The following is a 20,999-nucleotide window of genomic DNA, read 5'->3' on the forward strand; positions in this document are numbered from 1 at the left end:
CATCTAATTAAAATGTGTTTTTTCTTCCACCTTGACAAAAATATATTTGTGACAACCTGGAAGGCCTGATACCGATGCAGAATTTTCAGATCACTGGAATTCAACCCAAGAATGGGATGGGCAGTACCCTTGCCAATGTTCCTGTCCCATTGCCCTTTCCATTCCTTGCTTTGTCACACACATAGAGGGATACCCTAACCTGCATGTCTCAGTTCCATCTACTTTTCCTATAAACAGCCACCTCCTGGCCATCCCCCCAGGCCTAGGGGTTCTCATTCCTGTGATGTGGTCTAACCTTGGAAAGACCGTCTTGAGAAAGACGGTAACATGCTTGAGACTACAGGGCCCTAGGGCCTTAGTATGATCTACAGTGGAGGAGGGAAGATGGTCCTAGCTCTGGGTTAGCATATCCACCTGACCCTATGTCTGTATTCTTTGCCCTCTAAGGAGGACCATGACTCAAGGAAGGTCAGAGTGAAACTTGTGTGGCTTAAAGTAGGAACCCCTCTTGTCTGAGTTTAAGGGAGGTCCTATCAAATTCCATTCTGATTGCAAGTTTGGAAGCCCAGATGAGTTTGACTCAAAAGCTCATATATTTCCCACTACTGAATATGGCCTTATTTCTTTCTGCTTTTCCATCAAACTGAGATATTTAGATTTCAAGATGCAGTTATAAAAGTACATGGCAGTGAAGAAAGACAGTGAGAGAGAGAGGATAAAAGAGGAAAGGAGAAGAGTGTGTAGTGAAGTAAGGCAGGTAGAGGGAAAGCTCAGAAAAAGAAAAAAGCTCTATATGGAGAAGAGTTGTAAATGTAATAGTGGTTTGAGGATTACTTAATAACATAATAATACAAATTGGCTGTAATTTAAGCAGCACTTGAATTCCTCCTAAACCAAACACTAATAAGTAAATATTATAATTTCATGATGTTTTAAATGTTGGGGGCCTCTTCATCCAACTACATAGTAGACTAGCTCATTACTATTCTCAAAATCATTAATATTTTATTCCTGTATATTGTTTGCTGTAGAAAAATAATTTTGCTGTAAACATGGAAAATGGCTAAGAAGTGCAAGAGTTGTTGAGGAAAGATAATTTAAAACAAAATCTCCTGTCACCCCAGAAAACCTCTCCACAAAAGTAGAAGAGAAGGAAAACAGTTTTATTACTGAATAAGCATTAAACCGGAATGTGATACACGTCACAGGCAATCTGATGGAGAGACTGCCAGGACAGAAAGAAATCTCACCCTTTTATACAGCCAGGCAGATACAACTCACTACATACCTGTCCTCAAGATGAACAATAACTAGTCCTCAAGTAAGAGCACTTGACATCACCAATTGTCACACATGGTTTGTCCTAAATTTGCTTGGTAGTTGGGGTAGCCACCTGTGTTTGCTAATTGCCTTTATAAGAAAAAAAGTACTTTCTTGTATCTTTAAAATCATAAAAGAGGTAGGTTTGTGCTTGGAGCCAGACACCAGCTGAAGTTATGTTCATATCACCTAGGACATAGGGGAGCTTTCTCCCTTGATGACAGCATTTCAAAAAGATGGTCACCAATCCCTCGAAGAAACATTCTTGGGTTACTTATATAACCTTTAAAAAGATTTACAAACATTTTAAAGGTGTAGACAAAGAACTCACAATTTTCTAAAGTAAATGATCTAAAAACGAGGAGAGTCTCTCTTCCCTTATTGTCAACAGAGAGAATTGTCTCTTATTTTTATTTGTATTTGCTCTTACATAGTCTTCAAGTTTTGCTTACAAATCACACATTTTATTTTATTGTCTACTTAGTGACCAAAATGCATGTCTTCCACAAATTTACAAGAATATCATAGTTATTAAGGCCTAATTCTAAAGTACTTTAATTTTATCATAGAGATTAAAAAAACATAAATGGTATGACAGAAAGGCAAAATAACTCATGTAATTCAGCGTATATTACCTTAATAAAAGGTCTTTGTTGATGAATGCATTTATTAAATAAATATTAATTGAGTGTTCTTTATGGTTCAGGCACATTTCAAGACATCTGGAATACCCCAGTGAATAAAACAGGCAAAAATCTTGAGTTTATAGAGATTAAAATCTGGAAGGAGGAGACAGTTCATAAACAATAAACATTATAAGTAGTAAACATGATATACTACAGGGTGACAATTTCTATGGAATAAATTAGAGTAATATAATGATAATTGGGAGGATTAAAATGGGGGTTGCAAATTTACACTGTCAGAGTATGTCTCACTGAGATGACATTTAAGCTAAGACTTGGAGGTGAGTAAATGTTAATTTATGAGTAAATGTTTTCATCGTTTTTTCTTTGTAGAAATATGGAAAAGAGAATCAGGTATGTTATTTTAAATTTATCAGCTGTTACTAAGCCAAGGACAGTGTGGATCCAACATGGTAGAATATTTTGATGACAGGAAGTTGAACAATGGAACTTGGAGCTTAGCGGTAGACAATGAAGCAGATGGGGAGGTTTCTGCCCTGTCCATGAAAGGAAGAATTTCTACTACACATCAATTAAATCTTCACAACTCTATTCATCTCTTTCTTGAAGTCTTAGAACTATGACAAAAAGATATGGGCATAGTGATTAAGTCAATAAGGGGTGTATGTTGTTCCAAGTGCCACCAGAGTAAAGGCACTTACACAAAATAAAATATGGCTTATTATAGTGTCACAATCCAATAACCCTTTATAGTGCTAGCAATACTGTTTTCAAATACAATCTTCTGTTATTCGCATTAGGTCCTTTTTTGCTCAGTAGCTTATCCTTCTGTGGCTCAAACAGGAGAAAGAAATCTCTTGTTGGTTCACTCCTTAACAGTGGATTTAGTGCTCAAGGAGAAGCTGAAGACAGGTCGAGAGAACCTCAGGATGTCAACAGTTTAGAGTTAAAAGACACCACAGCAGGTACTGTTGGAGAAAAATACTGACCTAGAAGTGCTTTTTTCATTTGGGATAATCTAATCATCTTTGTTTTATTAGCAGCACATGGCCTTAATAGTAACAGTGAAAAGCTAAAGGCACTAATTCCAGTGCCAATGAGAGTGATGAATTCTGTTTTAAGAGAATTTTGGCAAAGCAGTTTACATTAAATTAAATTCTTCCTGATAATTTTTATTTTCTTATGCTATCTTTCTTACTATTATTGTGAAGATCAATCATTTTTATGATTATAAACTAATAATTTAAAATGCTTCCTGGACCCAGTTTTAGTGCAGAATCTCTCATGTTTCTGTCGGCAACCACAATCCATTTTCTATACCAAGATTCTCTCTTGAAATTGCATACTCAGTTTGCCAAGCAATATTATAAAGTACGGTTTTTAGACAGTTTGTTTGTGGCCTTTAATTTTGTTTTGTTTGGAAAATAATTTTAATTTTCATTTGGTGAGGCATGTCCTCTCTGATTCAATATGCTTCTACCTATTGGCTGATTCAAACTTTTCCTTTACTTGCCTGGTCCCTGAAGTTTCTGTATTTTGTACCTCTGCAAAAGTCGGAAAGAAGGAGATACAGTGAAGAAGATAACTTCAATATTTTATATTAAAATTTAATATTTGAGTCCAGGTGGTGATAACTGAAAAGAGAGAAGCAGTTTTAGGTGTAGGGATACGGTTGAAATCTCTTCAGGAAAGACACAAAGGTTTCCTATCTGTTCAGTCATCTGTTTTGGGATTGACAAGCTCAGTATGACTAATAAGTTAACACAGATATTTGCTCTTGTTTACAACACTGAGGTGTGAATGGTTTGCTCATATTCTATAGGATATATTGAAACTTTATCTTAAATGAACCTAGTGCTTCACTTTTCTTATGGAATTCTCTCAAACTTCATGGTAAATTGGTTGCCATGCACACCCCTAGTTACACTGTGTGGAATCATATATGGAAAGATATGTGGAAGGGAGGGAATGATACATTCAAAACTATAATGAAGGCCTAGTTCAAGCAATGTGTATAGATTAATTTCTTGTATAATATGAATGAATGCAACTGTTCTCTGATAATAATTATTTTTTGTATGGTAGAGAAAACCAATTTAGCAAGTGGTCTTGCCAACAGTGTCTCTGATGGTACAGAATTTGCAGCACTGCTTCAAATAAAAATAAAATTGGTTGGGGTCCGTCTGGCCAAATGGATTTGGTGTGAATTCAGTAAATGGATTAGCCAGTTGTAATTCCGCTGCCAGTGAAACAAGTATTCTAAGTTGTTTCTTAGTTTCTGCTTTTGACAGAAAAATCAGTCAATTAGCAAAGGAGGAACTGATGGTTATTTTTTGACCAATACAGATTTAGTGTTGGAGGGACTCATGGGAAAGATTTTTAAACTATGTTTGATTCTTAAAGGATCTGTGTTATCTTCAACAGAAATCAATTTAAACATTTTAGTGAAGAGGCAAGTAGATTGAATGCTTTTAGAAGGGACAATAGATTGAATGCTTTTATGAAGGGACTTGGACCTGGAATGAAGAGATCTGGTTTCTATCCAGTCTTTTCTACTAACCTTCTGTGGACTTTGGTAAAGCCACCTAAACTCTCTTGTTCCCAAGTTTTGTCATAAGAAACAGAAACTTTTTGGTCTCATGTTTCTGTATGAATTTGACTTTTTAAGTTCTATTACTCATATTTGAACTAGTTGTCTTGAAAAGGAATGCAAGAATGTTTGAAACTGTCAAATGTGTATATCTACGGTCAAGAATTAGGAGGTGATAAGCAAAACAAAAGTGTTAAAATTTGTTATAGTGATTTTTATTTCAAAATGGTTTTCAATATTGTTTTATATTATATTTTCAATAAACAAAATGGTGTGGATAAATAACTTTTTATATTTGGAAATTAAAGTCAGTGACAGAAGTGAGGGTCAATAAAGTACAGTAAATATAGGTATTTCTGGTGTCAGAGCAACTTATCTTAAAAGACGTGGAAATTGGTGGAAACAGGAAGAAGAGCAAGGAGTTTGTTCTCGCTGGGCTTTGGCTTTGGCTCTCACTTCAGAGGCTCAGGAATTCTGATCTAGACTCTATTAAGAAAAAACACAAATGATTTACATCCTTTGTTTATTGCTCCTGATTACAGTTTAAGTTTCCATTTGTCTTTTGATTTTGGACTTGATGGTAAAAAGGCAGGTTAATTTGGATTCGGTCTTGGTAATTCTGGCTCACGCAGAGTTGGTGTCAGTGATCTTGAAAATAAAAAGCTATGGTAAAAATAAAACAGGGAGCTTTGGAAAATCAAGTTCCAGTGATCTAAGTACTACTCTTTAGGTTTTGTGCATAAAAAGTATTGACTCATAAGTTGTACCTAAATATTCCCTGGTGACAATCTTTTTTAATTTCAGCAGACAGCTGAACATAGGCACCAACATAGGCAGAGGGGCTGGATTTAGTAGCAGTGCCTCTGGAAATTTAGCATTTGGTTTGGGGACATCTGGTCAAAAGGGATTGGAAGTCAGTAGAGTTGATTGGAGTGAAATTAGCAGTAGAGGATCTGTTGGGGGTGAATCCATAGGTTTTAGATGCCTGTAGCTTAGGTATTCCAACTAAGACTCATTCTAGAAAAAATTTAAATTAATTAAATTAATTAGTTAAAATACTTCTCTTTACATTTAACAACAAATTAATTAGTTAAAAAAGATTAATTTTTAATAACATCTTGATTTTTTCATCAGTTGGAACAGGGTGTTTTGGCTGGGAACTTGGAGCTAGAAGGGGTGATGCTGCATTTGGGTTTAGAGCTTCTGGTTTGAGTTCACTTGGTGACAGCAGCTTTAGTACCAGAACAGTTGAAGGAAATTGAGTGATTAGATCTGAAGGATCCATTTCCAATGATTTAGGTATTGATATCTCATTTTTGTATATACAAACTTCTGAATCATAGAATGTTTTCAGTAGGCTCTGTGATGATCATTTTATATTCTTCAGGTGACACCAGTCTGAGAATTGGGAATACCTTTGTTGGTGATAGCTCTGGAAATTTGGAATCCAATTTAGGGGCTTTTGGTCAACAGGGATTTGGAATCAATGAACTTGGAGGGGATAGAATGAGTGGCAGTACATCTGTTGGGGGTAGACATAAAGACTTTGGCTCTGATGCCAGTAGTTCAGATATCCTCTCAGTCTCTGTTCCTAAGGGACAGAGACATTAATGTCTCTTGATATCAGACATCTTGAGATTGAACATCTCAGTTCATCTAGATTAATAGTTTTAATACTTCCAGTTTCTGTGAATGCAGAATCCTTTATTCAGTTGACATCTTGAAATGGTACCTAGGTTTCCCAAGTGTAAAGCAATTCAAAGTGGGAGTAAGTTTGGTTGAAACTGAAATATCAGACTTGGAGCCCTGTCTACACAACCCTTTTCTCTTTCCCTGAACAAGTTTTAAGGCAATTTATCTGGAATAAAGTAATTTGGTGTCAGTTCATTTAATAGTGAGGCTTATAATTTTGTTACTCCAGCAGGTTGTTGAGTTGATAATATTTTTTTCTTATATAGCTTCACGTGGTTTTAAGTCTGCTAGCATTCCATTGCTGAACTTGGATCTATGGTTTATACATCAAATCTAAAAATATTTTTTTCATATTTTACCAGATAAAATTATACACATAAACAGCCTAATCATTTTCTATTAAATAGGTGTCACAAGCTCATCTGACTACAGTACTTCTGGACTACTCAGCACTCCAGGTAGTTTGATTTTTAATGTTCAGTGTTTATAATGTATATGTAAGATGTTCTGTTGATTATTGATTTGCTAGGGCTTGATATTATTATGTGTTTCTCATGTAGCATTGAACATCTAAGTGCTTCTCCTCTTCCAGTACTAAAATTTAGATGACCAAATGGATATTTGAAACAATTTTTTGAATAAGAAAGATTAAATTATATCTTAATAGAACCTAAATAAAACAATACAACTTCCCCTTTATATTTTAGATATAGTATTTAAAGAATGATTTTATAAATAAATTAAGAATTTAATCTATTATCACTCAACCTGGGCAAAGAGAAGTGGCTTAAGATATACATAAATGGCATTGTGAAAAATATTTTAAAATTCTATCAAAATGTTCACTTTTTAAAATTGTTGTTACTATTCTATTCGGCTTGCTTTTAAACCTTGCTCTAAGACTTCATGTGTTTACTTGGTTGCATAAAAGGGTCCATGCATTGGAAATAAATGATAATGGGAAACAAAGTTTCAAGGTTATGAATTTTTCCCTTTGATCAGGAGAATTGATTATTTTTGTATATAGATGATTGAGTTATTAGTATTATACAGTAGGCTGATTTAATAAAATCTATCTTGGGCCTGTTTGGGTAGCATTTTCCAATAAAAATAGACTACAAATATTCTATTTTTGAAGTTGAAAATATAGTTCTGTAAGGAATGCAGCATATGTTATTAATTGTACATGACCCAAAATGAATAAACTGTTAATGATTTCTGAACATATTGTGGCTGATTGCTACTAGAAAAAATATGGGCTTCAAAGATAATCATACATATGACTTTGACAAATCATAGCTGTCACAAAATCAAATTATATATTTAGGATTAAAAAAAACCCACTGATGGCCTTCAATACCAACTTTTAAATTCCCATGTAGAAGACCAAATATCCTGTATATTTAAAGTCAATTTTGTAATTTAAGTAATCTATGCATTGTGTTGAATAGGAAAAGGAACCCATATTCCAGAAGCAACCCCCAAATACTCAGAAACAAACACAACTATTGGTAAGTAAAAATGACTCTGATTTATATCCATATTTATATGACCAAGACAACCAGTACCTAATGAGGTTTCAAAGTATCGAAAATTTGAAACTGGTTTAAAAAATTTTTCCATCATCTATCTGTTTTATACACACACACAGACACAGACACCCACCACACATACACATAACGTATATACACACACATACATATGTACATACACATATATGTATAGAGAGAAATAATATAATTCTTTATACTTATTTAATATTAATGATAACCCACTCAGACAACATCAGAAAAACTAGCTCTACAAAAAGCAAAACAAACGAGCAAACAGACCACAGCTTCCCTTCATATATCCCTTCCCGTAGTTGAGACAATTTCCCTTTTCCACTGGGAAACAAGATGTTTTACTTTTTTTGTTTTAGCCAACTTTGGGTATTTGCAAGTACTCAGGTATTACTTTTAGCACATTTTTCAGTAAGAAAGAAAAATACAAACTTAAGGTGGATGTGAGAATAGTACTTTTCAGTGATTTTTTTTCTTGGTACATAAACACTTAAAAAACCGAAACTAGAAGCTACATTAATTGTTCTAAATAATAATGAATATTCTACCCTAAATATTTTGTAGGTGAAGTTTCTACTTGGGGCAAAGGAGCATATAAAGCTTTCAACGGCCGTGTCTTTTCCTTTGAGTCTTCATGCACGTATAGTTTCTGCCGTCACTGTGTTGAATCTGGAGGAGATTTCAATATTGAGATCAAACGAAACAATGATAGTGAGATTGAAAAAATAACAGTTATAGTAGACAGTAATGTCATCTCTATTGCTGGCAATATCATTTTAGTTAATGGAGAAAGGTAAATGTCACAGTGTTTTGAATAAAGACTATAGAATCACTTGAAGTAACCTGAGCAAAAAGAAAATAAAAGGTTTATTAGGGGAGAGATAGTACTCTTTTCCTATTTTGGTGCTCATATTGATATTTATAATAAGTTCTTGTAAAATGTATAAGACTTTGCTATATGTGGGATTATAAGATATTATATTTATTCCTATCACAAGGTGGGAAAAAAAGAGTAGTTCTGTTGTTTGACTATTTTGAGTATCTAGATTTGGGGCAACATGCATATTCAACAAAACTGTTAATAGAATATTTCAATTTTCATTTGCATGTTTAATGCTAAATAAAAATTTGAGCTTTTACAATACATTGAAACTTAGGCCATTGTTTTTAGAAGTAGCAATTTATATTTGGAAGGGCTGACATATTTGAATATTTTTCAGGATAAGAAAGTGAGGCATGATATTCTGCTTGTGAACATTTCAAATTATTTAATCATTTTATTCTTATAATGGACCAGTTTCTTCTTGTTCATTTCTCCAAAGCCTCAAAGATTTATTCATTGTTCCTTGCAAGTCTTTCCAAAATCAGATGAAAGCCATTGTGTCTCTTCTTCTGAAATGATCAGACAAAAAAAACTTTACTATTCATTAGCAGTATTATATTTATGATACTAAATATAGAAACATGAATTACCAGAAAAAAACATGATGTAATAATACTGTTCTTACACCTTTTATATGTACTTGTATTTTATACTTTTCAGTGTACAGATACCATATGACAATAAGATGATTCACATTAAGAAATATGGAGAACATAATGTTCTGAATAGCCGTAGAGGAATCCTGTCTTTAATGTGGGATGAAAATAATAAACTCTCAGTAAGTCCATCTATGATCTTCTTATAGTTTGTGCTTTTTGTTCTTTACTTTCAGTTATAAAATAATACAATATAAGGAAAATAAGAGCTAAGATTTATTGAGAAATCTCTATGTATCAGGCACTGACTAAGGATTATCTAATATTTAAAATATGGTTATTAATCTTATTTTACAGATGATGGAACTCAGGAAATTCAGGCTAATAAAAGTTAAATAATCCACCCAAAGACACAGTTAGTAAAAGTGAAGTCAGGATCTTGCGAAATTCTAAATCTAAATCCTTTAGAAAAGGCCCTGTAATACATTCCTAAGTAACCAGCTTAGGTAAAATTGAACATGAAGAGGGCCTGTCTTTTGGTTTGGTTAAACTTTGTCTTGAGATATTTTCAATATTTTATAAACATACACGTAATCTTTTTTTAAAGCTCACTCTTCACAAGCAGTATCCAACTTGTGGTCTTTGTGGTGACTTCAACAGCATTCCAGGTAAGATTTCAATGCATTTTGTCTAAGGAAATTGCCTCCCGAAAGGAAATTATAAAGTAATTTTTCATATTTGGATAAATCTAACAATTAACAATTTGCATTTGTCTATAGAATGAGAAATTGTTAAAATAAAAAATATATTTATATTGTCAAGTCCATATTTATCTTAAAAATAATGTGTATATATATATATATATATATAAAATGAATATCTTGAAGTTAACATTGCTTTCTTTTCAAGGAGAAGATATTAATGAGCACATTGACAATAGTAAAATTCCTGGTAATTGTCCCAAAGCTGTTACCAAAAGCTATCAAGTTTGTGAAGATGGAGTGCATGTAAGAAATATATATTTCATTTAATAGCAGATTTCAACAATATTCCCTTTGGTTTCAATTTGGATAGCCAACATCCTTTTCTAACACTCAGACCTTATTAGAATTTTGCCATTTCTTCCTTTCCAATGTCCCTGTGGTCTGTTCCTCTGCTTTAGTTTAGCTGTAGATACTAAAATAAGTGTTTTTTTTTAAATGATATTTGCTATATATGAGTGTAACAATTCTAATTTCCTTTGAACAGTGTTTTAGTTGGTCTGTAAACTGATATGCTTCACCTCTCCGTGATTATTTCTTAATAAGGACTGACTTGACTCTTACAGTTTAGAAATCCCTGTAGTGCATTCCTAAGAACTACTTTCTGCTCTCACTCCCTTACTTTCGCCCCAGATAGCCAGTCTGAATTGTCATCTCCAGTGTACTTTACCTTCTTTCTGAAAAAGTTACAGATAATATTTTTGACTACACCACTTGAAAATAGTCATCATTTATTCTGAATTTTCTGCACTTGTAGAAACTCTTAATGTTGAATTTGGTAGATTGCACTCATTTGATGACTGAAGGAATTTTCACATATTCTTATTTCAATCTAGAACAAAATTCTCAAGACCAAGATATGTATGAATAGTATAGGTAGAAGAGACTTGTGTTTTAATTGACAATGGGTATTGTATTTATAACCACCTTGTCATCTTTTAGCAAAGCAAACTAAGGTCATCTGCTATCTTCCTTGTGAAATGCTCCTTGAGTTTTGCAGTCAGAGTTGCTTTCTCTTTCCTCTGTTACCCTATGTCACTCATTGGTACTTATGATCTATAAAAATTCCTCATGCTTTTCTCACATGTTTCCTAAGAGATTATGAGCTCTGTGTTGACAGAGATTAGGTTTTACTGTTGTGGTAGTTGCACAGTGTGTGAGAACTTATGCCTGGTTGCTCAAAAATGTTAGTTGAATGAGTATACAAATTTATATTAAAGCCAATGTGTATTTAGTAAGAACTTACTATGTACAAGACATTGTGTTAAGCCTAGGGATTATAAAGTTCTATTTCTTGCTCCAAAGAAACCTGTAATCTAGTGAGAAATATACACAAAGTATAGTACATTAAAAAAAAACAATCTTTGAAGATTTCATTTCACTTAATTTTATACCTCACTTGGAGAATGTTATCAGTTGTCCTGGGGCTTAATTGGTGCAAACTGTGTTATTTGCTTGCTAGTAGCTTTTATATTTCTCTGAAAACAAACATAGTTAAGATAGCAAAAAGCTATGTGGTAATTAAAATATTTTGAAATTTGAACTTTTTGTGCTTGACAATATGTCTTTACTTCCTTAAACAACATGAGAACAGATATGTTGTTTCCAGAGCAGACTCACATGGCCCCCACCAAGAAAGCACAGAATCAGTCCATTTTATTTTTTTGCTCATCAAATATAAGCAGACTGACAGTTAAAGGGTCAATATCCCTCTGTGTATTGTGGTGTCAATCATTCACCATCCCAATCTCTGACATTGACAACCTTTCCTTTTCTCACCCCTTTCATTTTCTCAAGTTCTAAACTTCATGTCACTTTTAGAGAAATTTTGGATGAGTTTAGGTACAACAAATTTTGAAGTCCTTATATAGCAATCAAAAGTATCAGAGGTGAAGTTTTCTTTTAGGAGTCACTGTATCAAATGTAATGATTCAAAACTCCCCATTTCAACCAGTGTTCAAGAATTTTCCTGTCAAATCTACAGGGTATTATGCAAAATAAATTTCTGAATTTATCTTTCCCAAAATACTCATTTGATTCTTCATTTTTCCTATGTTTTCTTAAAACTTCATGCTTTATTTCCTAGCACTGTAACAAAATTATTGGAACCTACTTTGAGAAATGTGGAAAGGTTGGCACTTTATCCAACAACTACAAAATGATCTGCATTGATGAGTACTGCCAAAGTAGAGACAAAAAATCCACCTGTGACACTTATGCAGAATTGTCCCGCCTCTGTTCATCAGATGGTCCCGGCACCTATGTATCCTGGAGAGACGATCCCAACGTGGTTTGTGGTAGGTTTCAAATATATTGTAGATTCCAAATCAGGAAGCTTCTATAGCACTTAAAGTTGGGATGTGTTTCAAAGTAATCTTGTCAAATGCCTAAGCCCTGGAATAAACCTCAGAGACCATAATCTTGTCTCTGACACGTACCTGTGAGGAAACTGAGGTCCATTTTGTGGGGTTACTTGCTACAAGTGCTTTGTGTTAAGATCTTAATTTGGAACTTTATAATTAGTAAAAGTCACTGGGAAAAATGAATAATTCTGTGAAATTCTGTAAAAACTCTGTAAAAAATAACTGAAAAAGTTATGAAAAGTATGTTGATGAGTAATTATTTTTTCAGAAAATTAGAAAATCTAAATGAGTTTCATACAAATATGAATATACTTTTCATTTATACTTAGTTCAGTCTTTATAAGTTAAAATACAAATAGAATATCAATTTCAAAGTAAGGTAAAATGATACTATATAATATACATTTCCTCCAAATTAAATATTGTATCATAAAATAATGCATAGGAAATTGGCATAATTTAGTACTGAATATCTTTAAAAACTGACATATCTTGAAAAGTAGACTCAAAGAATCCCATTTGAAAAGACCCACATTAGAATATTATGTATTTATCACATTTATTTTCCATGTATACATATTTCTATATTTCTCCAGAAAAACCTAGATGCCCAGAAAAACATATCTACAAAGAATGTGGTCCCTCAAATCCTGCAACTTGTTCTAATGTGGCTCCTTTTCAAGGCATTGAATGTGTGAGTGGCTGCACCTGCCCAGAAGGTAATACTATTTACACTAAAACAATTGAAAATGAAGTGACTCAGTTATAGTGGGATCTTGTTTCTAACAAGATATTTAATGAATAAATTATTACCTATTTATAATCCATCCTTCTAGCATACTGCAGGGGAGGGGTAGAGAGACTTTTAAAGTTAATGTGCATTTCTGTCTCTACTATACCTGAGGGCCATGGTACTACACGGATGATTCGCTAGCTCTGTATTAGGCTCAAAAGGACTGCTCTGTGGCTCCGAAAATTGTCTATACTCTTGCCAGTTCTCAAATTTCTTAAATAGAAATTATCATTTTAAGTGCATGTTTACACTTGAAAGAACAACCTCAAAAGTGATTTTGCAACACACTGCTTGAGAATTTACTGATGTTTATATAGTTTCAAGGTTAACTTTATATAATGTACTCTAGGTTATCTATTGGATGATATTGGAGAGAAAGGGAGATGCGTGTTGAAGGCTGACTGTCCCTGTGAATCTAATGGAAAGGTGTATCAGTCAGGAGAAATCCGTGAAGATTCTTGTGGTTCTCAGTGGTATGTGTGTGTGCTTTTGGTCTACATTTTATTGATAGTGACATAATACTAATATTTTAATGTAATTTGAAGTAATTCCCTAAATCCACATGTAAAATAAACTTTTCAGAAAAAAGAAACAAACTTCTGGCATTTTCTGTGTTGATATTCTGTCTTTCAATTTTTGAGGAAAGCTTTGTGTTTTATATAAAATATATGAGCTTTCTTTGTATCTTTAAAAGACAATGTTTTTTTACTAACTAAAATAGTGTTTTGAATAGTAAACCGATTGGTGGTTGCAAAACAGAGCAAAGCATAATACAAAAGTATGGTTACAATAATGAAACAATATGCTAATTTCCAAGAATATTTAAAAATATACAATTAGAAACAACCCAACACTTTTCAAATAATTTTTATATGAGGCTACATTGGTGAAGATACATTTAATCCAGATAGGATTTTTTTTTTAGATTCTATACTTTTGACATTTTATTGGTACTTTCTGTCACCTTGGCCACAAGAAGTATTGGTGTAAAGCTTATCCACATTACTACGTTACATAAGGAAAATAAAGTTGCTTTGCAAATTTGGGGGAAGGCTGGAAAGGAATGGGGTGAAGGGGAGAAAGGGAAGAAGAGGCAACAGCAATAACAAAAATATAAACTTTGCTAATTGTATCCCATTAAACCAGTGCTCTCCAAACCTCCAGATAGGATTTTAATGTGCCAAACGTTAGTGTAGATTATTTCTCTTTTAGTTGAATAGCTTGATTCTTCCTTTCGCGTTCAGGAACAATATTCTGACCAGACAGATTTCCTTGTTCCTCATTATGCCTTTTCTCTGAAACTCCACATATCTGCTGGACTTCAGAGGACTTTCTAGAATGTACTGTGTCCTTGTGAGGAAATAAACTGACTAAATGAAAACCAATATATTATTAATACTGTAATATTTTCTCAATAAATAGGCAATGTTCTGTTAGTCTGGTAATAGTATATTAATAATAATTATGAATAACAAGAGCTATGATTTATTGAATGTGTAGAGTTGTGCTGTCCAAGAGAAATATAATGTGAGCCACAAATATGACCTACATATATAATTTAACACTTTTAGTTGATGCATTTTAAAAAGCAAAAAGAAACAAACAAGTGGAATTAATTATAATCATGTACTTTACATATCCAAAATATTATCATTTCAACATGAAATTAGTATAAAATGTTGAGAGATTTACAATCTTTTTTCATATTAAGTCTTAGAAGTCTGTGTGTGTTTTACATTTACAGCAGATTTCAATCTGGACTGACAAGCCGCATTTCACATAATCAGTAGCTATGTCTCTATACTATGTTGGACAGTGCAGGTCTATAATGTGGCATGTAACAGGTGTTTTAATACTAATAGTGAAACGTGTTCCATTTAAACAAACTCCTGAAATCCAGTTTACAAGTTTTTATATGTTTAATGCAGGCAGAAGTTATTATTTTGGTCAATGGAATTAGAGTCTTTTAAAATACCAGGATACCATGGTCAATGAGACATTTTATCAAAGCTGAGATGTTGGGTGGGGAATGAAAATGGTGTAAGAAAACTTAACTAGATGTCGTAGTTTAAGTTATGATTTTTTAATGTTGTGTTATTTATTTTCACCATAGAGAAAACATAATTGATGACCTTTAACATAACCATTGCATTTTAACAGCACATGCCAAGAAGCAAAGTGGTCTTGCACTAAAATGTTATGTCCTGGAAGATGTAAGGTGGAAGGAAGTTTGATTACCACCTTTGATGGTGTTAAATACAATCATCATGGAAACTGTCACTTTTTGGCCATCCATGTACGTAACAGTCTACAATACTTGAGAAAACTAATACATCAAACTATTTCTCAGCGATTTAAAAACACAATCTTTATCTTTATTTACTATTAAAAATAACAAACATCCCTTCAATCATTGGTTGTGTATTTCAGTATCTGCTTTCGGTCACATATTGACATTACAATGATTATTACCTGTGCTCCTTAGAAATTCTTGATAAACAAAAACAATCAAAATCTCCTTCATTGCTAATAATTTTCTAAATACACCGGGAAAAGTTTTCCTTTTTCTACTTTTCTTTGCATGTGTTCATTAGTGCCTCAAATGAAACTATCTTTTACATTCCATAAAGGATCTTCTTCTTTCATCATTATTCTTTTACATTTATTTTTAGTTTTTATAATATAACAGTATGATAGAGGTTATCCTTACATTTAAACTCTTTTCAATATTAAAATTTTAAGTAATCTGAAGTTCAATAAAAGGGGGATTCTATTTCGTAGCTTGTACCTTTAGCTAGCATGAGAACAGGAAATTTTACTGAATCTTCCTGGTCAGAAACAAAGATGAGCAGAATTTGTGACTCCTGAAGTGAGAGATGTGGGTCAATGACCAGTAATCTGAAAAATGTAGTTGCTGCTATCAAAAGTCAGTTTTCCAAATCTTCTTTCCTTTTTTGTAATACTCCTCACATAATCCATGAGAATAGGGGATGGGCAAAGTGAGAGGGAAATATGTCAAAATATATAGAATATTTGCTTCTTATAGATTAGAGATTCCTAGATCTTGAAATGAAAACTGGAAGTCAATGTTTGGCATGACTTTTATTATGGGTTGACAAATTAAATACCTCTCTCATTGGATTTAAGTTGACATCATGGATTTTTCCAGAGAATAAACAAGCTATGTTCCCTCTAAGTCCTATTAGTCTCAATAATGCAGCACAATTCCTGTGGAGAAGACGAAAAGTAAAGCTAAAAGAAAAATAAAAAATAGTGTTATAAAAATCCACCAGTTATAGACTACTTAGATAGTCTTAGATGCAAGAAACTTGAACCATCTGTAAAGCTCTTGGCCAATCCTAGACTGTGCCATTAACTGAACTAGGTTTCTAGTTTCAGAGCAGAATGATAAGATGTAAACCTTTTGCATATTTGAAATGCAAACATGCATTGTGAATGAATCACATAGTAATAGCATATATTCAATGACATTTTAATAAACATTTACATGAAATGCATTTTTTAACAGGATAAAGATTGGTCTATTAGTGTTGAGCTTCGTCCATGTCCAAGTGGTCAGTCAGGAACGTGCTTAAATAGTGTTACACTCCTCTTGAATTCGGTAAGTAATCAGATTCCTAAAGCAAAATCGAATCAGTTACTCCACAAATTCAGAATTTTCAGGTTGTAAAAGAGAGGTTTTACTGTATAAATTAAAAGCATAAATAAGATTGGTAAAGTCTCTGGAAGAGCTGGATAGTTCCAAGGATCCTTAAGTATATCAAAATTAACGTAGACACATAACTAATGTGCTAATTACAGGTCAGCCTTATGTGCTTATTCGATTATTAAAATCTATGGCCCATTTAAGAAGACATTTATATTTGTTTAGAATTTCATGTATTTGGAATTATCATTTTAAGTGGAGATGACCTATATGGTGGGGAGGTCACCTAGCTTGATCTTTGGTACCTACAAGTGGTTTGACCTTTGGAAATCCAAGTTACCTTCTTGGGTCTTGGTTTCCTCATCTACAAATCAGGGATGAAAAGTCCTTTATAATCCTCCTCAAAGAATTGATATAAGAAATGCTTTAAAAATGATCTATATTTTAGATATTTATAAATTAATCCATTACAATTAAACTTTTATGGAAAAAAATTTCAGGTTCATATATTACACTAAAATGAATTAATATTGTAAATTAATATGAACTAACAATGTGTTTTAAATACTAGTCTGTTCCAGTTGAAAAATACATATTCAATAGAGATGGAACAGTCACAAATGACAAGATTAGAAATCAAGGTTATTATTATTCAGGTAAGTTTAATAATACCATTTTAAAATAAATATAAAATGCATTAATTTATTCAATCTTTAAGGATATTAAATGCTTCTGCTTTTTAAAATCTATTAAAGTATAAAAGCATTTTAAGAAATCAAAAACTGTTTAATATGTCAATTGTTGCTATTAATATAAATTATTACTTTAACAGAAAAAATACAGATCTCCAATGCATCTTCCTCATACCTTCAGGCAGAAACATACTTTCATGGAAAACTGCAAATACAAATTGTTCCTGTGATGCAATTATATGTTTCCATGCCACCCAACCAATTCACAGACACCGTAGGTAAGTCGTCTAGATATGTTTTTATTTCCAAGGCGCTCTTGTAAACATCTAGTGTAATTTTCAGTTGTCTCAATTAATGACATTAGACCATAAGGCATTTTAACTTAATCTTTCCTTCCATATTGCAGTAAAATAATTCTAACATACAGTGAGGACAGCTTTATTTATTACAAAATCTATTTCCTAATGGTTTTCAACAATTTAAAATTTTTAAGGTTTTTATATTAAGGATTTATTAAGTGAGATTTGATAATTTTTGTTATTTCATTTTGCTAATATATGTTACTAAAGCTTTGACTTGTAGAAGAATAAATGAAAATATTATACATATAAATCTTTGAAAATCAAGTTTCAAATACAAGCTATTATAACTTGTCTTTCTGCTCGTAGATTACATTTCTTTTACTGAGTTTTTCTGTTATAGAAATCAGCTCTTACATACTGTCCAAATATCAAACAAAACAAAGAAACGATGGCAAATCCTACAGTTACTCATTTAAAACCATCTAAATTTTTGCAATATGCTTTTGCTTAAGAAGGTGACATTTATACACAGAAAAAAAATGTAACTCATGGGTCAGAAGGGTCCAGATAAGAAAGACAATACTCTCATGTGGCTTATACATGTTTTGATTTGAGTAAAGAACTGAATATGAATCCAAAAAGAAGATGAGAAAATGCTAAAATTTGTTCTGTGCTTTATACAGGACTCTGTGGTTCCTACAACAACAGAGCAGAGGATGATTTCATGTCAAGTCAGAATATATTAGAGAAGACATCTCAGGCATTTGCTAATTCTTGGGAAATGATGCCTTGTCCTAAAGGAAACACTGCTTCATGCGTCAGTATAGAAAAAGGTAATGTCAATTGAACATCAAACTCTGTAATTAGATATTTGGTACTGGAATTATAAACTTATTCTGGTAATAATATGAGACTACCAGATAATCCTGGTTTCAGCTAGCATTTGTTGTACTGTCCCAGTTTTAGAGGGAACAGTGGAGAAACAATCGGGCTGGTTGATGACACTCTTAGAAAACATGTCTCATTGGGCAATGGAGGGAGGAAAAGACACAGCTGTCTTTTTCTGTACTTACTCTTTTCCTCCTTATACAGTTTTCTCCATGGTTATAGAATAATAGGGTTAGAGGAGACTTTACCTATCACTTAGTTTATTAGTATTCCTATTTTATTTAGTTGTAGAAGTCATCATTTCTTTGAATAGTGAGACTCACCGTAACTGCTGAGACACTTAATGATGCAGCTATAGTTAGATCCAGGTCTCCTAACCATTGCCATCATGTATACCAAACCCCAAATATAGATCTTAATGGGAAAACTGTACACTTGTATGATTCAGCTCATGTTTTAGCTTACCAAATACTTTCATACCTATTAGTTCAATTTATTTCCACAAATATTCATGAAGGACATAGATGAGGTTATTATCTCCATTAATGTAGATGGCGATAATGGAGTTTAGATAGGGTGTTCTTAATAAGGTGTAATCCAAGTGTTTTGAGTCCAAGTCTTTCTCTGATTGTTCCCCTAGTATTGCTGATTTTAATACATACTTCACTTTATGTTGCTTCTTTCATAAGTAATGGAATGCAACGGAAGGTAAGTTAAGATGTATTAGGATGATATGTTAATTAGTTATTTCTAAATTAATCTGCATATTTGAAACAAATGTCTGATCAGTTTTTAATAATATTTTAAAATTACTAAAACGATTCCTTTTGAAAGTTTCATCTATTTGTTTTGATTTAAAAGATGAGCTGGTAAATGCATTAACATCAACATGGTAATACATATTTCACGGTTTTAATTGTTGTTATTTTGTTTTGTGGGTGTTGCAATGAAAAAAATGAGCATAGGTAAAAAACATATATATCTCATAGAAACCAAGCCAATTTATGTTAAGCAGACTATATGTTAACAATTTTGAGAGATATGTAAATGACTCAATTTTCAGTGTTTTATATATAACTTAATAAAATAAAATACAGAAAATTAAACTATACTTTAATAAGATGTTAATAATGTTTACAAAAAAACAGTGAAACCTGGTTGCAAGTTTGGCCTCATAATTGGCCTCAATGTCCTTTAAATAGGTTCAGTCATCTTCCTTTATTGCTTCCTGGTGACAGTAACTTTTAAAGGCCAATCAACAAATAGTTAAAAAAAATTTTAGTAATGTTTGTCCTAGTCATGGTCATCATCCTTAAGAATCTGCAAATCACTGAGCAAAACATTTTCTACTCAGATGCTATTTTTGTGAATTTTCTCTTCTGTTAATTTAATCTGAGACTAGTTATTTATAAACCAACCAAATATCAATTAAGCAGTTAAAAATAAAATTAGCGTATCTGAATTATTGATATTGGTTGTCCTAATGTATGACCTTCAGAAACACTGATCTGACCTACTTGGGTGACAGTACTAACATTTCATAATTTGACATAAATATGTATTTTAAATTAAAAGGTACGTAAATAAATACTCTGGTTCCCTTATTCATATTTTTATATAGAAACTGCCCTTCAGAAAATGTTAACTGATTTAATATAAAAGTCCAAAGCTAATAAAGATTTGCCTCTAAGTTTAAATAGTTTCTGATTATATCATGCTATTTTTGTATATAGTGATAACAAATTATAGCAAAACACTTTAAAAACACAATTGTTTTAATAAAGACAAAAGTTAAAAATTTACACTTTCTCTTTTAATCAAAAAATTATGACATTTTTGATCTAATATGTGGTTCATTAATTTTCTTCCAGAAAGGTTTGCTGAAAGGCACTGTGGAATTCTTCTTGATTTGAGTGGGCCTTTTGCTTCCTGCCATTCAGTTGTGGACCCTAAACCATATCAAGAGGTATGTGAGGGTCTGATATTAACAGCTTTTTTTGAGAAATATTTTGATAATATTAAAAGCAGCATGAGATATTAAAAATGTTCAAATAGCAGCCATTGTCAGTAGATTAAGATATATATTTAAATTTAACATTGGATTATACTAATTTATTCAATTGTTAGATATACCAACTCAAAACAAAAAGAGGTACTGGAAAATAACCCCAAATGAGAAAAGTCTTGAATAAGTTTCTTTTTCTGTCTTTTCTAAGTTCTTGGAAAACTCATTTAATAATTGA

At 32.4% G+C, this 20,999-nt stretch overlaps 1 protein-coding gene across 1 annotated transcript in view; it reads left to right on the forward strand.

The window, feature by feature from the left end:
• The first annotated feature begins 2,262 nt into the window (after window positions 1-2,262).
• The window catches only part of MUC19 (mucin 19, oligomeric), a 59,638-nt gene continuing 40,901 nt past the window's right edge, over window positions 2,263-20,999 (forward strand). Inside the window, exons 1-17 of the mRNA XM_089921572.1 lie at window positions 2,263-2,287; window positions 2,768-2,932; window positions 5,945-6,118; window positions 7,701-7,760; window positions 8,376-8,604; window positions 9,355-9,472; window positions 9,898-9,958; window positions 10,200-10,297; window positions 12,138-12,348; window positions 13,011-13,133; window positions 13,557-13,680; window positions 15,368-15,503; window positions 16,737-16,829; window positions 17,446-17,530; window positions 17,707-17,844; window positions 18,552-18,701; window positions 20,628-20,722. Coding sequence (XP_089777698.1) covers window positions 2,263-2,287; window positions 2,768-2,932; window positions 5,945-6,118; window positions 7,701-7,760; window positions 8,376-8,604; window positions 9,355-9,472; window positions 9,898-9,958; window positions 10,200-10,297; window positions 12,138-12,348; window positions 13,011-13,133; window positions 13,557-13,680; window positions 15,368-15,503; window positions 16,737-16,829; window positions 17,446-17,530; window positions 17,707-17,844; window positions 18,552-18,701; window positions 20,628-20,722 — 2,085 coding nt within the window. The remainder of the gene's footprint in view (window positions 2,288-2,767; window positions 2,933-5,944; window positions 6,119-7,700; window positions 7,761-8,375; window positions 8,605-9,354; window positions 9,473-9,897; window positions 9,959-10,199; window positions 10,298-12,137; window positions 12,349-13,010; window positions 13,134-13,556; window positions 13,681-15,367; window positions 15,504-16,736; window positions 16,830-17,445; window positions 17,531-17,706; window positions 17,845-18,551; window positions 18,702-20,627; window positions 20,723-20,999) is intronic.

Source organism: Delphinapterus leucas, chromosome 11, assembly GCF_059928025.1.
Source record: "Delphinapterus leucas isolate spDelLeu-1000000601 "Yukka" chromosome 11, BTC_Dleu_Yukka2, whole genome shotgun sequence".
Taxonomy (NCBI): domain Eukaryota; kingdom Metazoa; phylum Chordata; class Mammalia; order Artiodactyla; family Monodontidae; genus Delphinapterus; species Delphinapterus leucas.